Here is a 19,921-nt window from a genome sequence, read left to right on the forward strand (position 1 = left end):
TGAGTGGGCGGAACTAATGAACGTGGAAATTCCCAAACCAACACAATTTTACTCTATTCAATCCACATACCTCATACCTGTTATACAGTATGCATACAAAGATCAACAGGACAAAATCTTAGAGCGCCTCCGTGGAATTGGAAAGAGTGTGGATTTATGTGGTGATGCCAGATGTGATAGTCCTGGTAGGCATTTCACTTATTACTCTAAATGTAAATGCTCGATTATTGTTGTTTCACTGTGACAAATTATACACTTTGTATTTTTCCACAGGTTTCAATAGCAAGTATTCCACATACTCCTTTCAAGATGACTCAATGAAAGAAATCGTTCATTTTGAATTGGTTGAGGTACTTCAGAATGTAGTATTTGTCTATGATTAAAAAAAATATCACATAAACCTTATTTTACAGATAATAACATACTGTTGATATCATATCTGATATGACATTCTTCTGCTACAGGTTTCAGAAGCATCCAGCTCAGTAGCCATGGAAGCGATGGGTTTCAAGAGGGGGCTCAACTACCTACTTCATATGGGCGTAGATGTTGGCGTTATCACCACAGATAGGTCGCCATCCATCCGTAAGATCATGAGGGAAGATTACAGTGATATCCACCATGAATTCGACCCCTGGCATGTGCACAAGAGTAAGTAATATATCTATAACAACAATTTAAATTACTACGTAAACCAACGGGAGTGCACAGCCGCTTCTCAATTTTACTTTTTTTTTTTTTTTATTCAAATTAGGTGTGATGAAGAAACTTGTGGCAGCATCAAATAAAAAGGTCAACCAAGATCTGCGACCCTGGCTGAAATCTGTATCCAACCACCTCTACTGGCCATGCAGCTCAGCAAATGGGGATCCTGAGGTAGTAATTCCTTTTTACTTGTAACTGTCATTTACTTGAGACCATGAAGTCATTTATGAAAGATAAATGATTGAAATGATCATGGATATGAATGGCATTCAAATTATTATCACCCTGGTATTATACAAAAAGACTACATTTTTTTCTAATCTGTTGTCCGAGTCACATTATCTAAACCATGGGATCCTTTACATTACTGGGTTCTCCATGGATAAATGAGTCACTAAAAGTCCATTGTGATCTCTTTAGAAATGTCTGCAACGATGGAGGTCACTGCTCCATCACATCTGTGGTGTGCATAGATGGCAGGAGGATGGTGTGGAGCATGTCTGTCATCACCCAGCCATGACAGAGGAGCAACAAAGAAGAAAGAAGTGGCTTCAAGTTGAATCCTCTGCTTTCAAGGCTCTCAAGTCTGTAGTGATGGACAACAATCTCCTGCGAGACTTGAAACAGATGGCACGTTTCAAACACACAGGTATGCATTTTTTAAAGACTCATGATTTACATTCAATAATCTGTTTTCTGTAACTCCTGTGAAGTAAAAAAAAAATACACTACTGTAAGGACTAAAAACCACTCCTCTACTGTACACCTTACTGAATGATACTAACACTGCACTATTGCTTTACTGTCTACAAATCACAGAATACTTTGCTATCACTTTTACAATTACCTACTAAATAAATGCTATCGCTATTAGTAGTTCTAATAATAATTGTATTCTCAGTAGTTACTCAGCTGTGTATCTAACACCAATTGTTCTTTTTGAACTTACACCAACACAGGATCGCTCGAGGTGTATCACTCTTCAATGTTGAAGTACACAGAAAAGAGGCTACACTTCAAGTACGACACCATGAGGGCTCGTACCCAGCTGGCCATCTTGGATCACAATGCCAACATCGGCAGAGCACAGGCTACTACCAAAGAAGGTAAAGATTTGACACATCACTGTTTATGTCCAATTATAGATGCTTTGTAGTCTAGTAAGTTATAATGTTGTTGTCTGGCCAGATAAGTCCTCTGTGCAGAGCAGAGCAACATGTTTCATTAGATATTGAGTGCCATTTGCTTAGTTTAGACATCTTTAGATATTGAGTGCCATTTGCTTAGTTTAGACATCTTGAAATCCAAGAAAAATTATAGATGAGCAGTGTGGAGTATGTGTTCGTTAATGAACAACAAGCTCATATTCTAATTATTTTGGAAGTTGCAGACTTTCACTTGACCAATTAGGAGTAGCTGGTGTATTTTATACACTGAGATATAGAGATGTATAAAGAATGTAAGGGATGAGCAGTCACTCTGAAACTGAGTGCTTTTGATAATGTATGTTTTTTTGTTTTTTGTCTTCAGTTCACCAGTATTGTGTTACACTAAACCGCAGACAGTGGATTACACCTTTTTTTTCCTTTGCCTCTCAGGACAACCACGGTACAGATATTGTTATTCCAAACAAAGTGCACAATGGGTTGCGAAGCCCATATATGTACACATGTACACACCCAGCAGGCATTCCGTGACGACCTTGTGGAGCGTGTCCTGAAGAGGAGGGAGGATCCAACTGTGATTTATACAGAGCTGTTGCCCCGTCGTCAACCACGCAGAAGAAGACTTCTGCAAAATATTGCACCTGTTCCTAGGCCTCCAAAGGCATTTCTACTTTCTCGCCACAGTTCAAGGTTCAAGCCTTATTGAACATGACAAATATCCTACATAGTATTTTTCTTAAAAGGTAGATTATGCAGGATTTTAAAAACAAAATATATAGACTTGTACAAAAATAATTCCTCTCAATTATCACTAATGAACCACCAGAAAACTGTGGTAGTCTGTTTATCTGCATATACCAAATTCTCTCCCTGTTATTTCTCATCTTCTCATTGTGTTGGTGTGTGGCCGGGCTCCTTTTGGGCAGGGCCGCACACCAAAACAATGACAAGATGAGAAATAACAGGCAGAGGGCTCGGTCTATGCAGATAAATAGACTTCCACAGTTTTCCAGTGGTTCATTATTGATGATTTTGATCAAATATTTCTTTAGAAGTCCATCTATTTTGGGATTAAAATCCTGCATTCTCTACCTTTTGGCATTCACTGTCTTCAATAACTGTTTGTATATATTTTTGAAAATACATTTTTTACTTCTAAAACTTTGATGTGTTTTTTTTTTTTTGTAACTGTGAAATTTGACATAAATACAGTAAAACTCAGTTTTGCTATTATTACGATTGAAATATAATTAATAATACTGTTCAGCCTCAACATTGAAAAAAAAAAACTATAAGAACCATGAATGAATGACCTTTATTGATTCACATGGGAAATGCACATTACAACAGCTCAACATTTGGTGAAATCAATATACAAAATAAGACAAGTGAAACACCAAATGGAGACTACAAAATTAAAAAAAAAAATTATTACATAATATGTGAAAACTGAAATTTATCCTGAAATTTGTAAGAAAAATGGTGGTGTGTATAGTCCAGGAAAAATAAAGCACTGGGAATAATGTAATGGATTGCACAGCCGTTGAAAGACTGTAAATGGGAATTATAGGAAATACAGTCATAACTGCAGTTATTGAGTCACTTTGTGGGTTAGGTGTGTAAACCTCATCATCAGATGATTGTATACATGTCCTCAGTGTCCTTGAATCCAGTATAGGTGCCGGTCGGGTAGGGGTACTTCCTTCTGATGGCAGCAATAATACAACTAGGCAATACACTCCTATTGTGACGACCAAGACGCTCTCCTTTGAGCGCCCACTCCAGCACCACCCGGTAGGCCACAAGTCTGCACTGGCTGGAAAAGAGGAAAGGATCAGGTTTTTGTGAAAATTATGAAGCCAAAATACACTATGCAACATTATCTCTCTCTCTCTCTCTCTCTCTCTCTCTCTCTCTCTCTCTCTCTCTTTCTCTCTCTCTCTCTCTCTTATATTCATATATATATGAAAGAGAGAGAAATAATAAATATCTAAATCTTGGGTAGCTTTACTTACTCTATCGATAGTTGTCCATTTTCTCCCTCTGGTCTTGGTCGCCTCTTCCAGTTTATTTTTGGAACATGGAAGAAGGTCTCCAAGACAGCCCTGTGGATCAGAGGGGGGAAATCTTCTGACGCTGTGATGCAGTGTTGTGTATTATCAAGTGTCTCGTCCTCGGTCACATCCAGACCTTGAAAATAAGGCTGCAACCGGTTCCATTCCTTGCAACAGAGGCATTCCTCTTCTGTGGGCATTGGGCCACAGCATCCACAGGTACACCACCAATCTCCAGAGCTACGCTGCCTTGTGGCAGCAGCCATTCCTCCTCTCTCGTCCTCTACCTGTTGCGCCTCTCTCTCTCTCCTCCTCCGTTCTTCAATTTCATGAAGCTCTTCCTCAGTGTATTCTGGTTCAAATAAATAAGGGCGGCCATCAAACTCTCCAAAATCAAATTCCTCCTCCTCAAAGTCTGGCAAAAACTCAGCCATTATTCTATAAATCTTTCATAAAATAAATGAATGAAGTTTTCAGGCTACTGTCCGGTTCTGCCTTCCAGCTGATGCTGCTTATTCAGGCACGCTGTGAGATCGCTGCTTGTTCTCGTGATATTTCGGCCGCGATTTGGCAGGCAGAGCTACTAGGTAAACAAACACGGCAGCACACCGGTAAGGTAAGAACACACATTTACATGTCGTTTTCTATATGTTCTCTGACATTTATCCTAACGATATGAGGCGGTCTTTGTGGAGAAAAAGCTTGTTTAGTGGACTAACTTTGCACTTGAAAGGATGCCCGTTCAATTACGTTTTTACAGGTCTGACGCTACGGCTGTATCTAGGCTAATGGCTAACATGCTAACTATTATTTCCATGTCACTAGTCACTTGAAACAAATTTAGGACGATAGGAGACGGGTTGAAATAAACCGAAATTTCCCTTTAATACTAGTAAATTTAACTGGTACACACCACATTTTGAATCTGTCATTACTGTGTCACTTCAATATTATTCAGTTTGGATCATTAGATTAGTTATATTCAAAGTATAAACAAAATGAGGAACGTAAGGGTGACAATGCTGCTAGCATCGTTCTATAGGACTATTTAAACAAATACAACACAGACATCAATACAGTTGCTTGGTTTTATGGACTTGCAATCACATCCAGGTCATAAATGATAACATAGTTGTACTTTTTAATCCCAGTTTTCATGAAGTGGATATTTGTCGAGGCTCACTGTTGCAAGACTATGTTATCCCAGTACAGGTCAGGTCCAGCAGTAAGGAGGACCACCCTACACTCCGTCCATACCAATCCAGTCTGGAGGGCCTCAATGCAAAGGGCAGCGATGAGGAAACTGCACCTCATTGGGAGGTTGACATAAAAAAGTTTAAATTAAAATAGGAAAGGTTATTATAATGTAACATAGCAGCTCCTTCACTTGCCTTCATATGAACATTAAAGGTTCCTCATCACATTCAAATGTTCAATAGTAGCTAAGGTGTTTGTATTCATGTATTTATTCGTTTATTTGTGTCAAGTGTATTTAAAACGCCATGGCTTCCCACACTTGACAAAGGAAGGACTTGACCAGACACAGGATTTCACTCATTTTTCGGTGTATTTAACCAGTAACAAGGAAGGTGAACAACCTTTAAACACAAGGAATAGAATAAAGCCAATGTGAATAAAATTCAGCATTTTCCATCAAACAAGGTAAGTACATTTAAACACATTTTTCAGATAAGTGCACTTAATTAGGTAAAGGCAAGTATATTTTAAACATACATTAACTATTATTTCAATAAATCAATCCAGGTAAGTAATGTGTAAAATTAGGCATTGAATAAACAGAAACCAAGTAATGTGTAAAATTAGGCATTGAATAAACAGAAACCTAGTTCTACTTTTAGAACCATTTACTTTTAAATTAACCCATTTTACCTTATGTTTTTCTGTTTCATATTTTTATTGATGTGTATACAGTACAAGAGTAACAGAGGCACTTACATATATCAGTGTACATTGGTGTGATCATTAAACATGTTTGTATACACCCTTAGATTTAGATTTGTATATTTTTAAGAACAAATAACGGTTGCAAAAAATGAAAATACTATACAATGAAAAAAGTATTTAGACATAGTCTGTATAAAATGATTAAACTGTCCGCATAAACATAACAGATAAAATACATAAATAATAGTAAAAAAGAGAGGGAAGAAAAAAGAAAAGAAAAAAAAAAGGGGGAGGGAGTGTGTGTGGGGGGGATTATATTGTCGCAAAGAAGTCCATAAATGGTTGCCATTTATTGTAGAATTTGCTCAAGTTTCCCCTTCTTGAATATCTAATTTTCTCTACTTTCAAAAATGACATAGTCTCTTTAATCCATTGTGTGCTGGAAGGAGCTGTTGTGGATTTCCAATTCAGAAGGAGGTGGCGTTTAGCAATTACAGAGGTAAAAGCTATTACTTCCAATTCTTTAGTAGAATATAGGGTATAGTCTTCTGGAAGACCAAAAATGCCAGTGTGTGGTGAAGTGTGAATAGTCCTTGAGAGTACCTTAGACATGGTGTTAAAGTAAATTTGCCAAAAGTTCGTCAGAGCTGGACAAGAGAAAAACATATGCATATGCAATTTATTATGCTGATCTGTTCTGTACGACATCTATTGCACGTCTGTCCGTCCTGGAAGAGGGATCCCTCCTCAGTTGCTCTTCCTGAGGTTTCTACCGTTTTTTTTTCCCCGTTAAAGGGGTTTTTTTGGGGAGTTTTTCCTTATCCGCTGCGAGGGTCATAAGGACAGAGGGATGTCGTATGCTGTAAAGCCCTGTGAGGCAAATTGTGATTTGTGATATTGGGCTTTATAAATAAAATTGATTGAATTGATTGATAAGATTACAAGGTGATCCTCCACATCTGTCACAGACATCTACCATATTTGGGAAAATCTGTGCCAACCTTGTTTTTGAATAATGGCATCTAAATACAACTTTAAACTGTATCAAGGTCAAACGGGCACAAATAGAGGTTTTGTGAATGACTTTCAGTGCGGATTCCCACCAGCATTCATCAAAAACTAATCCCAGCTCACGCTCCCAAGTCTCCTTTGTGTTGGTGGTTAAATGATCATCATATGACTGGATAGAACTGTAAACCTTTGAGATTAAAGACCTTTGTGAAGGATGAAATTGTAAGAGTTCACCCCATGGTTGCTTAGGTGGAAGGTGAGGGAAGTTGGGAAATAAGGATTTTGCACAGTTCCTCACCTGGAAATATCTAAAAAGATGAGAGGGTGGAAGATTGAATTCAGTAACCAAATCTGCGAAAGAACAAAAGATCCCTTCCTTATAGAAATCCTCAAAACATTTCAGTCCCTTATCGTGCCATAAGAAGAAAGTGGAATCAGTAAACGTGGGTTTAAACACAGGATTTTTTAACAATGGGGTTAAAGCTGTGGGAGCAGTAAATTTAAACTGTTTCCTAAATTGAAACCATATCTTGAGTGTGGCGGTAACCACAGGGTTGCTGGTAAGGCCAGAGGGGTTAACGGTCATCGGGCCGGTCAATAAAGCAGAAAGAGAGACTGGGGGACATGACTGTGCTTCCAGCTGATACCAAGGTACATCAATTGACTTGGACCAGAGTATGATTTTAGCTATGTTCGCGGCCCAGTAGTAGAATTGCAAATTTGGCAAAGAGAGGCCGCCATAGAACTTACAATTCTGAAGTATTTTTTGTCTAACTCTAGGTATTTTGCCGTTCCACAAAAAATGACAAATAACCGAGTCAACTGTTTTAAAAAAACTTTTTGGTAAAAATATAGGCAAACATTGAAAAAGAAATAGAAATTTTGGCAGAACACTCATCTTGACAGTATTTATTCTCCCAATCAATGAGAGAGGAAGGGAACCCCATTTTTGAAAGTCTGCCTTAATCTCGGCTAAAAGGGGAGAGAAATTTTCAGAGTAAAGAGATTTGAAAGACCCGGCTTTGTTAACCCCAAGATACCTAAATCCCGAAGGACTCAGTTTGAAAGGAATGTCTGACTGGGAGAGTTGCATCGCTAGTTTATTGACAGGATAGCATTCACTCTTGGCAACATTAACTTTATACCCTGAAAACCGGCCGAATCTACGAAAGAGTGAAACAATGGCGGGACAGGCTCCTACTGGATTTGTGACGTATAATAACAGGTCATCGGCGTATAACGATAGTTTCAACTCTGTATGAGTCCTGGTGATGCCATTAAAAATGAGCGAGGTCCTCAAATACATAGACAAGGGCTCTATTGCGAGTGCAAACAAGAGAGGAGACAGGGGGCAGCCCTGTCTACAACCCCTATTTAGAAAAAAATAGCCGGATTGAGTGTTATTAGTGGTAATACTGGCACAGGGGAGTGTATAGAGAAGGCGTAACCATGATATAAAACTTTCACCAAATCCGAATTTAGCTAAGACTGCAAATAAATAACTCCATTCAACTCGATCGAACGCCTTTTCGGCGTCGATCGATATCACTACTTCGGGTACGGTTGTTGTTCCTTTCAAGTAAATTACGTTTAACAAAGTACGAACATTATAATAGAGCTGACGCCCCTTTATAAAGCCAGTCTTATCCTTAGAAATGATTGTTGGAAGGACCTTTTCAAGTCGTCGGGCCAAGGCCTTTGCAAGAATCTTTGTATCGACGTTCATTAAAGAGATTGGTCTATAGGAGGTACAAGTATCAGCATCTTTGTCCTTTTTTAAAAGAACATTAATAGAGGCTTGTCTCAGTGTAGGAGGAAGAGAGCCGAGTGTTAAAGATTCGAGATAAACAGAGTGAAGTAATGGAGTAAGTTTGGCCTGAAAAGCTTTAAAAAATTCGACCAGAAACCCGTCGGGTCCCGGGGCTTTATTATTTTGCATGCTTTGTAAAGCTGAGTTTAATTCTTGAATGGTCAGAGCAGAGTCTAATTGATTAACCAATTCTGGATTTATGGAAGGAAACTGAAGTTCGTCTAAAAACCTGTGCATGTCAACTGGATCTGATGAGAATTCAGACTTGTACAAGGACTCATAAAAAGACGAAAAGACAGAGTTAATAACATCCGGGTCCTCCTGCAACGCTCCCAATCCATCCTTAATGCGAGGTATTAGACGCGAAGCTGCTTGACGACGCAACTGGCGAGCCAGTAACCTACCAGACTTGTCGCCATGTTCGTAATATCTGGAACGGGAATGAAGCAACAGGCGCTCCGCCTCATTAGTTGTGATAAGATCTAGCTCAGTTTGTAAGGTCACGCGACGCTTTAAAAGATAATCAGATGGAGTGGTCGCAAGCTGTTGGTCTACTGATTCTAAATCAGATGAGAGTTTCTGAATAGTTGAGATCCTTAATTTCCTTATGTGTGCAGAGTACGAAATTATCTGACCTCGTAAATATGCTTTTAAGGATTCCAATAATAGTGCTTTAGAGATAGGTTCCGAATCAGATTGGTTAAGAGCAATAAAATCCTCTATTGTACTTGTAATAAATTTATGAAATTTGTCATCTGATAAAAGTGAGGTGTTGAATCGCCACTGGGTGGGATAGCGAGGTCCGGAGGAAATCTGAATATCTATGGACACCGGTGAGTGATCTGAAACAATAATTGGGTGATACGCGACATTTGTCACTTTTGGCATAAGTTTAGCGTCTACAAAGAAATAGTCTATGCAAGAAAAAGTCTGGTGCACATGCGAATAAAAAGAGTATTGCCTACTGCTCGGATTACGAAATCTCCAGGGGTCGATATAGCCATTGCCAGACATGAAATTGTAAAGGGCCTTGGCCATTAGTGATTGGGTTGAGCCAGGTTTAGAACGGTCTAGTTGAGGATCAATAGCACAGTTCATGTCCCCTCCAAAAATCAAAAAACAGTCACTCAAAGAGGGCAGATTTTCAAACAACTTGTTCATAAAACAAGGATTATCAAAATTTGGTGCGTATACATTAACTAATAGGACAGGCACACGAAATAGAGTACCTGAAACTATCAGATATCTGCCATCTTTGTCAGAAATGATATTAGTCAGGGTGAATGGGACAGATTTACCGATCAAGATGGCAACCCCTCTGGCCTTCGAGTTGAAACTAGAATGGAATACCTCAGCAACCCAGGGACATTTCAGTCTGACTTGATCTTTATTCCTCATGTGGGTTTCCTGCAAAAACACAATGTCAGGTTTCACCCTACATCGCTTGACAGCACCCCCTAGACCTTTAATATTCCAACTGATAAATCTTACGTTTGAGCTTGAAACATTAGCCATACGAAATGTGAATTAAAATAAGAGGCAACCAGGTTCCCAACCCCACACTCCAGGGACAAGGGAGAAAAAAAAAAGAGAAAAAAAAAAGAGTTGACTTGTCAAACTCACCCCAGAACCCACACCCTCCCCCCAGAGCACCTACCACTATCCCATCCCCTAACGATAGGATACCAGTGCTAACTCCACAAGGAGTCATAAACCAAAAGAACAAACTCAAGGCTTTGGACCAAAGAGTCATCTTCACCTCGCTCCAACTTGACTGGAGCTCCTGGAAACATTTAGAAGATAAAAAATGTATAGCTAAAGATAGGGCCTAAGTATTAAACAACACAAGACTCAGAACCATCTAAGAAATCTGCGCATACATAAGCATGTTGACTGCTTATTAGAACAATAGGAGTTATGGTGCCATTTATATCAAAATTAGCTGAACATGTCTACAGTAATGGTATATTATTCAAAACTATTTCGTAGACCGTGCTGTTAAAAACTGTTTCAGCACCACTTTTTTTTTAAACAGTAACTTAACTGCAATGGCACTTACACTCAAACCTGTGTTTCAATAACTATGCAGTAACAAACCCAAGTCTACTTGAGTGTTTTCACAAAAGCTGCGGCTTCCTTAGGTGATGTAAATTCCCTTGTGACATCCCCTCTGGTGATCCGGAGACGCGCTGGGTGTAACAGCCCAAACCTTATGTCGGGAATGTCCCTGAGCTGGCGTCGGATGTCATTGAAGGCTGCACGGGCTTTGGCTGTGCGTGCGGTGAAGTCCGGGAAAATGGAGATTGTTGAGTCCTTCACCTTGAACTGCCGCTGTGTTCTGGCACGTCGTAGGATATCAGCGCAGTCTGCATAATAGTGTAAACGTGCTATTATGGGACAAGGGCGCTCACCGGGTTTTGGCTTAGGCAGTAGGGATCGATGCGCACGGTCCACAACTGGCTCTTTTCCTAAGCCGAGAGTGTCTTTCAGCAGGGTGGAAACTGTGGTCGCGTCGACCGTGCCGTGCTCTTCAGGTAGTCCTATTATCCTGATGTTGTTACGGCGAGACCTCGCCTCCAAATCTTCGCATCTACTGTCAAGAGTAACAAGTTGGGCCGAAAGTTTGTCCACTTTTGAGTGAAACCACATCGTCAGTGCATGACGACAGCGAGCCCTCCATATCAATCACAGTTACCTTAAGCACATCCACCTCCGACCGGATAGCCGTCATGCTAGCATTTAGCTCCGTCTTCACACTCTGCAGCTCGGACTTAACCTGAGTAAAGTTATCTGTCATTGCCGTCTTCAATTCCGTCTTGAAAATGCCTACCATCTCTTCTCGAAGAGCGGCGAGAAGTTCAGCCTTAAAGCCCGCAGAAGTCATGCTCGGGACAGCGGCAGTTTCCTCTGGAGGGGGGGGTCTCAGCAGGAGTACTCCGCGGCGGGGTGGCCGCACCGCTCCCCGGGGATGCAGCCGGGGGGGTAGGCCTCATTAGCGTAGCCGCCGGGTTGTTCGTATTTTTCTGTTTTGGAGGCATGTTGGCACGTAATGCAGTCACAACGAGCTTGTGGAGTCAAAATGTAATAATAGAAAGTTCACGAAAAAGCCCTATATGTTCATTTAAGAGAGTTTCGCTGGAGCTCCCGCAGGCGCGTCTTGCTCCATCAGTCGCTAAGCCGGAAGTCCATTTTACCTTATGTTTTAACCTAAATTTTATACAGATTTATAGTTCATACAGACTTTAGATATGACATGTATTTCTATCACAATTTTAAACTAAACACTCATTTTTTAACTTAAATGAAATCAAGTATTTTAAACTGATTTTACTGTAGACTTTAACACAGCCACTTTTGAACAGAAATACTTTTATTTTTATACATAAATTAAATATTTTTCAAATGTTTGAATTTTCGAATGTTAATAAAGCAAAATTTGCTATATTTTAAATACTAGCCTATTTGTGCACTTTAATTTATCTATTTAAACAAGGTTTTGAGCAAACTAATTGGGCCACTATTTGCTTTAGAAATTAAACAAATATTTTATGATAAATAAGGTAGGTAACCCAAAGAACTGAAATAGGCACAAATTAAATATCTAAATAATTTAGCCAATTACAATGACAACTGCTAACTTTAAACTCTACCCACATAAACAATGTTAAATTCAATCAATAACAAACAGCACAATTCATTTGCCAAATAAAATACTTCAACACAGCCAGAGATCACATTTTAACAGAGTCCAGTTAACGTGAGCTTACCGGTAGCCCTTTTGGTTTGAGTCCTTTTCCCATGCGTTTGATCTGTGAAGTGCTTCTTTAGTGAATGTTTCTGTTGTCCTCAGCTCCGTTGCACACAGCCGAATGACTGGTGTGTCGCTTATTGTTCTGAGCTCATGGCGTGTGCTGCTAATTAGTCTGATTGCTCTCAACTGTTGAGATGCCTTTGGAATCTGCATTTACATTGACAACTCTTGCAAGCTTGAACTGCCCCCTTAGTGCATTTTGGTTGCAGAGCCAAACTATGTCTCCAGTGGCAACGTTTCTTTCAGCAGTATGCCACTTACTGCAGATAAACAGGTTTGGATATGCAAGTTGGCTCCAGGACTTCCAAAAGTAGCTAACTTGAGTTTGCATCTCTTGGAGCCTTTTGAATGGGTAGGTGGTGTAGTCGAATGTCTTGAAATCTCCACTCTGTGTGGCTCGACCAAGTAACAGGGTGTTCGGTGTGATGTACTGGATGCGGTCTTCACGGCTCTGGACTCTAGCGTTGATAGGCCTTTCGTTGGCAAGGTTGGCAGCTAGCTTGAGCACCGTCAGGAATTCGCTGAAGGTAAGGCCTTCTCCTCTACCAAGACTTTGGAGAGCTCTTTTGGTGACCTTGACAGCAGCTTCGGCGGCGCCATTTCGGTGAGGTGAATCGGCTGGAAGGATTCTCCACGTCCAGTAGGTCTCATTTTTGGAAGCATATTCTTCAAGTGACTCATGGTTTTGTTGACTCAGGTAGGTGTACATCTCTTCCAGGACAGGTTTTGCTCCGATAAAGTTTGTACCCGGATCAGATCAGATCTTTTGAGGATGGCTTCGGACAGAAGTGAACCTCTGGTAGGCAAGTAAAAAGCTCTCTGTTGTCAGTGTGCTTGCCAGTTCAACATGGATGGCTCGGCTTGACATACAGCAGAAGAGCACGCCCCATACTTTCATGCTCACTCTCCTCTTGACATCATCCTTCACCTGGTACGGTCTGAACAAGTCGACAGATGTGAATTGAAATGGTGCAGCTGGACTCGACCTCTCTTCGGGCAAGTTTCCCATTATTTGCTGACAGGTTTTTGCTTTTGACTTCTTGCAAACGACACACTTGTCAACGACTTTTTGGGCAATAATTCTCCCTTTGATGACCCATGCTTTCTTTCGCATCCGCAGCAAAGTTCCTGCCACTCCGTCATGTCCCTCACTGTGTGCTTCTCGGGCTAGGAGGGTGGAAATCCAGGCATGGAAAGGTAGCAGGGGAACAGCTCTGCGGTCCTCTCTGAAGGTCTGGATCCTGCCACTGCACATCAGGAGTCCACTTGTTTGATCTTTGTAGACAACCAGTCTGTCAGTTGTTGTGTTTGGAAAGTGTACACCCTCTTGTGCTGCCAGGCATAGGTCTCGAAACACATCTTCTCTTTCGTTGACCGAGATGACACCAGATGAAGGTACTGCCTCCCACTTTTCTTTGTCTCCAATCTTGCCATGCAAGAACTTCTTTGCTCCTCTCCAAGTCCACGCTATCGTCCCGACCAGCCGCCTTAGATTGCTGAAGCGCCTTTTGTCCAATAGCTTTTGGACTGCTGCTACTGCAGGTGGTTTTCTGGACTTGGACTCTGTCTTCTGGACTCTGATTGGATCTTGCGCTTTCTGTTGACTTCGGGTGAGTACTGCGACAAATGTTTTCTTTTGTATTTTTGTGATATTGTCTCTTGCTTGTGCAGCGACGTCTTTGGCTGATTTCTTCGGCCACTCACTCTCAGGAAGTTGAAGGAACTTTGGACCCGACTGCCACTCAGATTCCTCAGTTAGGTCATCGGGACTGACCCCTCTGGTGATGATATTTGCAATGTTCACCGGCCCTGGAATCCACCACCAATCTCGGATGTCGGTGCTGCTCTGGATCTCGCCAACTTGGTTTGCAAAAAAGGTCTTGTAGCCATAACTCTCACGCTGTATTGCGCCCAAGGCGGTCTGACTGTCGATGAGATGGTACCAGCTCTCGACTTCGATTCGGCAGTGTCTCTGGAAGTAGTTCTTCAGCCGGGCTGCAAAGACTGCTCCGCACATCTCTGCCTTCACAGGGTCACCCTTGTGGTCAAGAGGGGTCAGCTTGGCCTTTGACTCGACTAGCCTCATGACGACATCATGGCTGCAGCTCCAGCATAGGAACAGCACAGTGCCATATGCGTGCTCACTGCCGTCGGAGAAGGTGATGCCACTTGGTTTTACACATGGATCTGGTGGCGTCAGGGGTCTGGTGAATCTGAGTTGGCTCAGGTCAGCATACTCTTTGAGGAGCTGGAGTTCTTTGGACAAGGCGGCATCCCAGGTGTCCTCTACGCGGTACATTACTCTTGCTTCTTGAAAAGCTCTTCGGATCAGGATGGCTCCCTTCTGTTTTGCAGGAGCCACAAGGCCGAGTGGATCATAGAGACCAGAGACTTGGCTTAACACCTCTCTTCTGGTGAGTGGATCTGGGGTTTGTCTTCTTACTTCTTCTCTCAGTAAGTCCTGACCAAGGCGCATTTTTCTCTTCTTCTTGGAGAAGTTCACTGCAACCATGACATGTAGCTTGTCATCTTCAATGGTGTAACCAAGGCCGAGGGCTTTGTTATCCTCTTCAGTGAGCTGGTTCGGCAGGATCATGGTCTTTGACTCCATCTTCTCACCTCTCGGACCTTTCCTCTGAAGAGGCAGAAATCGGTGCCTGGAAATGGGCCTGTAGGCTCCCGACCTTGCCCCCAACTTTTCTTCCAAATCTTCCTCTGATGTCAATTCAATATCTTAGTTCAGCTGGCAGGCACTTAGAGAGACACTGGAGACAAGTAGAATCTGGTGCAATCGAGTTTAATGTGTCCACAAGCATCAACACATACAACTCAATGAGTCAAGCTCCGGAGCAGGACTAAAAATTAATTTTCAATACGCTCACTTTTATGCTAGTGGAGACTCGACAGAGTCTCCACCTCTTTTCGTTAATCCTTTCCTTTCAAACCCAGATCTATTGGTGGCAAGCCTTTTTCTTTTGTCCAATCATGAACAGGCCCGTTTCTACTGGTGTAATCACTTTCACTTTAGGCCTGGAATTTCCCAAATCTTCCACCCTTAGGTCTGGTTTTGCTTTCACTTTATTTTTAAAAAAACATATGAACTTTAGGGACTTTCTTTACTACAGTCCCTTGTGCTTTCATGCAATATAAACCTTTAAGTGTGTGTCATATCATATGAGCATGAGTGTGTGTGTGTGTTATTGCTGAATAGTACATGGTATGTTTTTTGTGCTCTTCAATATGTGAATACAATGTGAGTACCTAACTTTTGCATTATGAGTACATTGGCATGCGTAACAGTGTTTTGTTACATATAAATGCGTATCAAACAGTGTTATAGAGATTTATACATAAAACATGGATATGAATTTTACCTTCTTAATCAATCTATGCTGTATAACACTTTTTACCTGATTAAAGATTAACTTTTACACTACACCTCCCACTTTGATCGGAGTAGACCCAGGGCTTCATGAAGAATCCTCCAGCTTTAAGGATCTGCTCGATGTTGAACATGAGGAGTTTCAGGTGGTCGAGGTTGTTGTGAGAGGTCAGGATGTCATCGACGTATGCGTCTTCCTCCAGCACACGTTTCTCTTCTTCAAAGTGGCTGAATGGAGGCAAGTCTCTCGCATGGCGACTTGGGCTATGCAACCAGCAGGTTTGTCTCCGATGTTGACTCTTGTTATGGCGAACTCTTCTATTTCGCCATCTTCAGTGTCGTGCCACAGGAACCTGTGCAGGTGGACCTCTCTCTCCTCCAACCAGACAGAGTTATACATCTTGCGGATGTCACCAAGGGCAGCAACGACACCAGCTCGGAACCTCAGCAGGACCGCTCTGATCGGGTTCAGGACATCAGGACCTTTGATCAGTATGTCGTTCAAGCTCAGGCCTCTGTACTTCTGGCTGTTGTTCCATACTAGCCTTACTGGGGTGGAGACTGAATGTGGATTTGGTGCGATAAGGTGACTTATGTACCACACTGGCCCGGTCCAGCTCTGCAGAACTTCTTTGGACAGTTCCACTGCAGCTTTGCGATTAACCATTTCATGGACTTGTGAAGCATAGGCTGTCTTCCAATCTGGTTCTTTCGCCAGCTGCTTCTCTGTTCTGAGAAATGTGGCTTCAACTGCTCTCTTGTTGTCGGGTAGAGATACTGGATCTTCTGTCCACGGATACTTGGCGTGCCAGTGTGGTTCAGGGCTGTGGAAGATCTTCTGTAACTTGGCAACTGGAACATGTCTGTGAACTTCTGCAATTTTATCAAGTCCATAGCAGATCAGTTGATGTGACTTGAGAGTCCCTCTTGGAGTGTTGACACGTATCTTGAGGAGGTAGCGCTTAGTTGCCACAGACACCTTCATCCCTCCAACGCCGTAAACCACCAGTGTCACGTCTTCACTCTTAAGGTTCAACTTGCTTGCAGCTCTATGTGTTATATAGTTCGTGTCTGATGCCAGGTCAATGAGGGTTCCGATTCTTTGTCCATCGTTGGCAGTGACGTCAAGGAGCATCAGGATCACTGGGTACTCGTTTAAGCTGTTTTCCTCCAGAAGGCCTCTCTTAGCTGCAGTGGAGTTGTATGCTCTGGATGTGACATTGCAGAAGGCGTGTCGACACTGCTGTGCCAGCTCAGGTGGAAGTTTGGAGAGGAACTCTTCTTGGGCTTCTGTGTATCTTTTTCCCTCAGCTTTTCCTGGACCGGATTTGGGTGTTCTTTGGGACTGGGGTCTGGCAACTGGACAGAGAAGATAGTGGTGCTGGTCTTTGCACTCTGGATTCCCGCACAGGTAAGTAGTGTTTCTGCAGTAGTCGCCGTTGTGGACTTCAAGGCATCTCTTGCAGGCACCAAGCTGTTGTGCTGCGTCCCTCTTCTCCGATGGCTTTAGGTTGGTCCTAAACCTTCTGCAGAAAAATAGTTTCTTTCTGTGCTTTGGGTCACCGCAAATGATGCAGCCCATTTCACTGCTGGACTTGGTTGTCTTTGTTCTGGTGTACTTTAGGAACTTGGTCTTCTCCTTGGCGGGTTCGATGACATCTCTCAGCTGATCTAGTTGTTCATATATGGATTCTTGTGACTTCAGGAACGTGATGAGCTTGTCGAAGCGGTTCTGGTGGTTAACAGTGTTTCCCTCGTCAGCAGCATAGGTGAGCCAGTCTTTCCTCAGAGTCTCTGGGAGCTTGCCCTCGATGGATTTAGTCACTAGTGGGTTCTTTATGGCGTCTGCATTGCCCAGTTCATTCAAATCATAGAGGGCCTTTTCCACAGTTTGGATGAGCTCTATGATTCTCCTTGGATGGCTGCTCCTGACTGGTGGAGTTGCTTGTAGCTCCTCGACGATTTTGAGAGCGATGGTGGCTTGGTTCCCAAACCGGTTCTCCAGGACTCTGAAGATCTCGTCTGATGAGCTGTATGATGACAGGCGTAGATCTCTGGCCACTTTCTCGTCGAGGCTATCGAGCAGCTGAAATTTCTTCACCTCTTTGGAGCCGGTCGGTTCACCTTGCTTCTGCAGAGCCTCCCATTCTTTCCTCCATCTGTAGTAGTCACGCTGGTTGCCAGCAAACTTTGGTAGGGCTGTGGCTTTTAGCTTTATCGCTGCCACTGGGGCTAAGCTGCGGACTGAGATGGGTTCTTGTCCAGTGTCTGTCTTTATACTTGCTGCTTTGATGAGGGCCGCCTTCTGTGACACCAGCTCGGGAAAGTGCATCTCGAGCGCTCTTATACGCCAATCAAAGTTTTTTTGCTCGGCAGGTGGAGCCCAGCGGTTCCAGTTCTGGTGCGCTTCTTTTGCTTTGTGCACCACCTTCTCTAAGTGGGTCAGCATAAACTCATATGCCTCCAGAGTTGTGTCTGGCTGATTGGAGGAGACTTTCTTGCACTCAGCCTCTGCAACTTGTAGAGCCAGGGACAGTTCTTTTTCTCCATATGTGGCCCAGAGTGTCTCTCGGATAAGGAGTTTAACTTAACAGAGTAAGTAAGAAAGTAAGTAAGAAGAAATACAGTTTTTTCGTTTTTGGTTTAAAACGAAAAAAGGAACTGCCTGAAGGTACCCTGACCAGGAAACCAATTGTTTTGTCGTTTTTTTAGTTTTGGCCAAAAAATGAAAAACAAAGAAACGGTTTGTTTTTTCATTTTTGTTTTTTTTTTGGTTTTTGGCAAAAAAATGAAAAAATGAAATTCAGCTCAATTTCTTGTTTTCTGATCCTATTGCAAAAAACAAAATTACCACTCCATATTTCGTTTCATTGGTGGGCGGGCTCTCAGCGCTCCCTTGCTTCTGATTGGCTAACGTGCTCTGTCACTTACATTTGGGCTGTGCCTTTCAAAATAAGGTTACCTCTTGGCCTTTACGCCAGCAGGATGTCTCTGCAGACCCAGAGGCTGCAGATTCGACCCACACAGACAGGCAATGAAGTAATGCAACAGTGTTTTATTGTATTGCCTGTTAATATGCAGCTGATAGACCATGAAAATTAAAGCTCCATGGTAAGTTTTCTTCAGGATGTACCGTGAACAAGGAAGTCTGTTCTCAGTAAAACTATCAACATGACAGCAAGCACGCCAAAAGTAGTTATTAAAAATGACCAGCAGGTGTCGCAATGCATCAAAGTTGTCATCAAAAATACAAATATGAATGAATAGGCCTATGTTGACAGCCAGATGTGAAAAAACTGATGTACATCTATGGAAAGGCATTTACTAGGCCTATAGGCTACTGTCAGTTAGAGTTAAGCTATCACTGGACTTTCCCCTCATTTGTGGTCACATGGAGACACTTGATAATAATTGTGCAGACAGTTTAGAGATTCACACTACCTGCTATGGTGGAGTAAAAAGAACCATCTAGTTTCAGGTCTACTCTAGCAGACTGACTAGATCAGCGGGGTAGCTATTGCAGACAAACTCTGAGTAGCCTATGTTAACCCTAAATGAAACTCTGGGTTTTCAGCTCCAGAAAGAGAGGTAAATGAAGCCCGGTGTCAGTTACTATGGCAACTGAGTCTGTGAACCTAACCTGGTCGGGAGCAGATTTTCTTCAACAAACCCTGAGTTTTTCTCTGTCTCCTCCCTCTCACTGTTTCATTTCCTCATTCATTCAGTCCGTATCGAAGTGCATTAATTAGCGGAGCTTTTACTGTCTGCCACAATCTAAACCCTGGCTGGATATTAGTTTGTTACTCTGGACTATCTAAAGTTAGGCTACTGTTTTTATGCGCATCATTTCTTTGAACATCGTATTTTGTCTTCACTTTCAAATATTACACAGAATTAATTGACTCTCAGCTCAGAATAAAAAATCTGTCATTTTTATTGCAAGTTTTTTTTTTTTTTTTTTTTTTTAGGCCTAAGTCTGTGCCTCTGTGCACATGGATCAGACAGCTGTCAGTCTGTCAGAGCAGCTCCTGCACTGAAATCTTTATTGCAAATAATGTGTGTAAAAATCAGTGTGAA

At 42.1% G+C, this 19,921-nt stretch overlaps 3 protein-coding genes across 3 annotated transcripts in view; 1 reads left to right on the forward strand and 2 right to left on the reverse strand.

Moving 5' to 3' along the window:
- Positions 1 to 2,658, forward strand: part of LOC126388445 (uncharacterized) — a 4,652-nt gene extending 1,994 nt beyond the window's left edge. Inside the window, exons 2-6 of the mRNA XM_050041529.1 lie at positions 465 to 585; positions 755 to 876; positions 1,126 to 1,354; positions 1,665 to 1,811; positions 2,304 to 2,658. Of these exons, the coding sequence (XP_049897486.1) occupies positions 465 to 585; positions 755 to 876; positions 1,126 to 1,354; positions 1,665 to 1,811; positions 2,304 to 2,425 (741 nt within the window). The 3' untranslated portion in view covers positions 2,426 to 2,658. The remainder of the gene's footprint in view (positions 1 to 464; positions 586 to 754; positions 877 to 1,125; positions 1,355 to 1,664; positions 1,812 to 2,303) is intronic.
- crtc3 (CREB regulated transcription coactivator 3) overlaps positions 1 to 19,921 on the reverse strand; it is a 255,583-nt gene that overhangs the window by 22,493 nt on the left and 213,169 nt on the right. The window lies entirely within an intron of this gene.
- On the reverse strand, positions 14,774 to 18,520 carry LOC126388200 (uncharacterized). The gene is made up of 2 exons (XM_050041146.1): positions 15,902 to 18,520; positions 14,774 to 15,095 (listed from the first exon to the last, which is right to left on the reverse strand). Exon 1 carries the CDS (start codon positions 18,291 to 18,293, stop codon positions 16,014 to 16,016), a length of 2,280 nt encoding a protein of 759 aa, XP_049897103.1. The 5' UTR covers positions 18,294 to 18,520; the 3' UTR covers positions 14,774 to 15,095; positions 15,902 to 16,013.

Source organism: Epinephelus moara, chromosome 1, assembly GCF_006386435.1.
Source record: "Epinephelus moara isolate mb chromosome 1, YSFRI_EMoa_1.0, whole genome shotgun sequence".
Classification (NCBI taxonomy): domain Eukaryota; kingdom Metazoa; phylum Chordata; class Actinopteri; order Perciformes; family Serranidae; genus Epinephelus; species Epinephelus moara.

Bases quoted from the DNA above. Each gene is read 5' to 3' on its own strand.
- LOC126388200 (XM_050041146.1), bottom strand. From the start codon at position 18,293: ATGCTGACCCACTTAGAGAAGGTGGTGCACAAAGCAAAAGAAGCGCAC.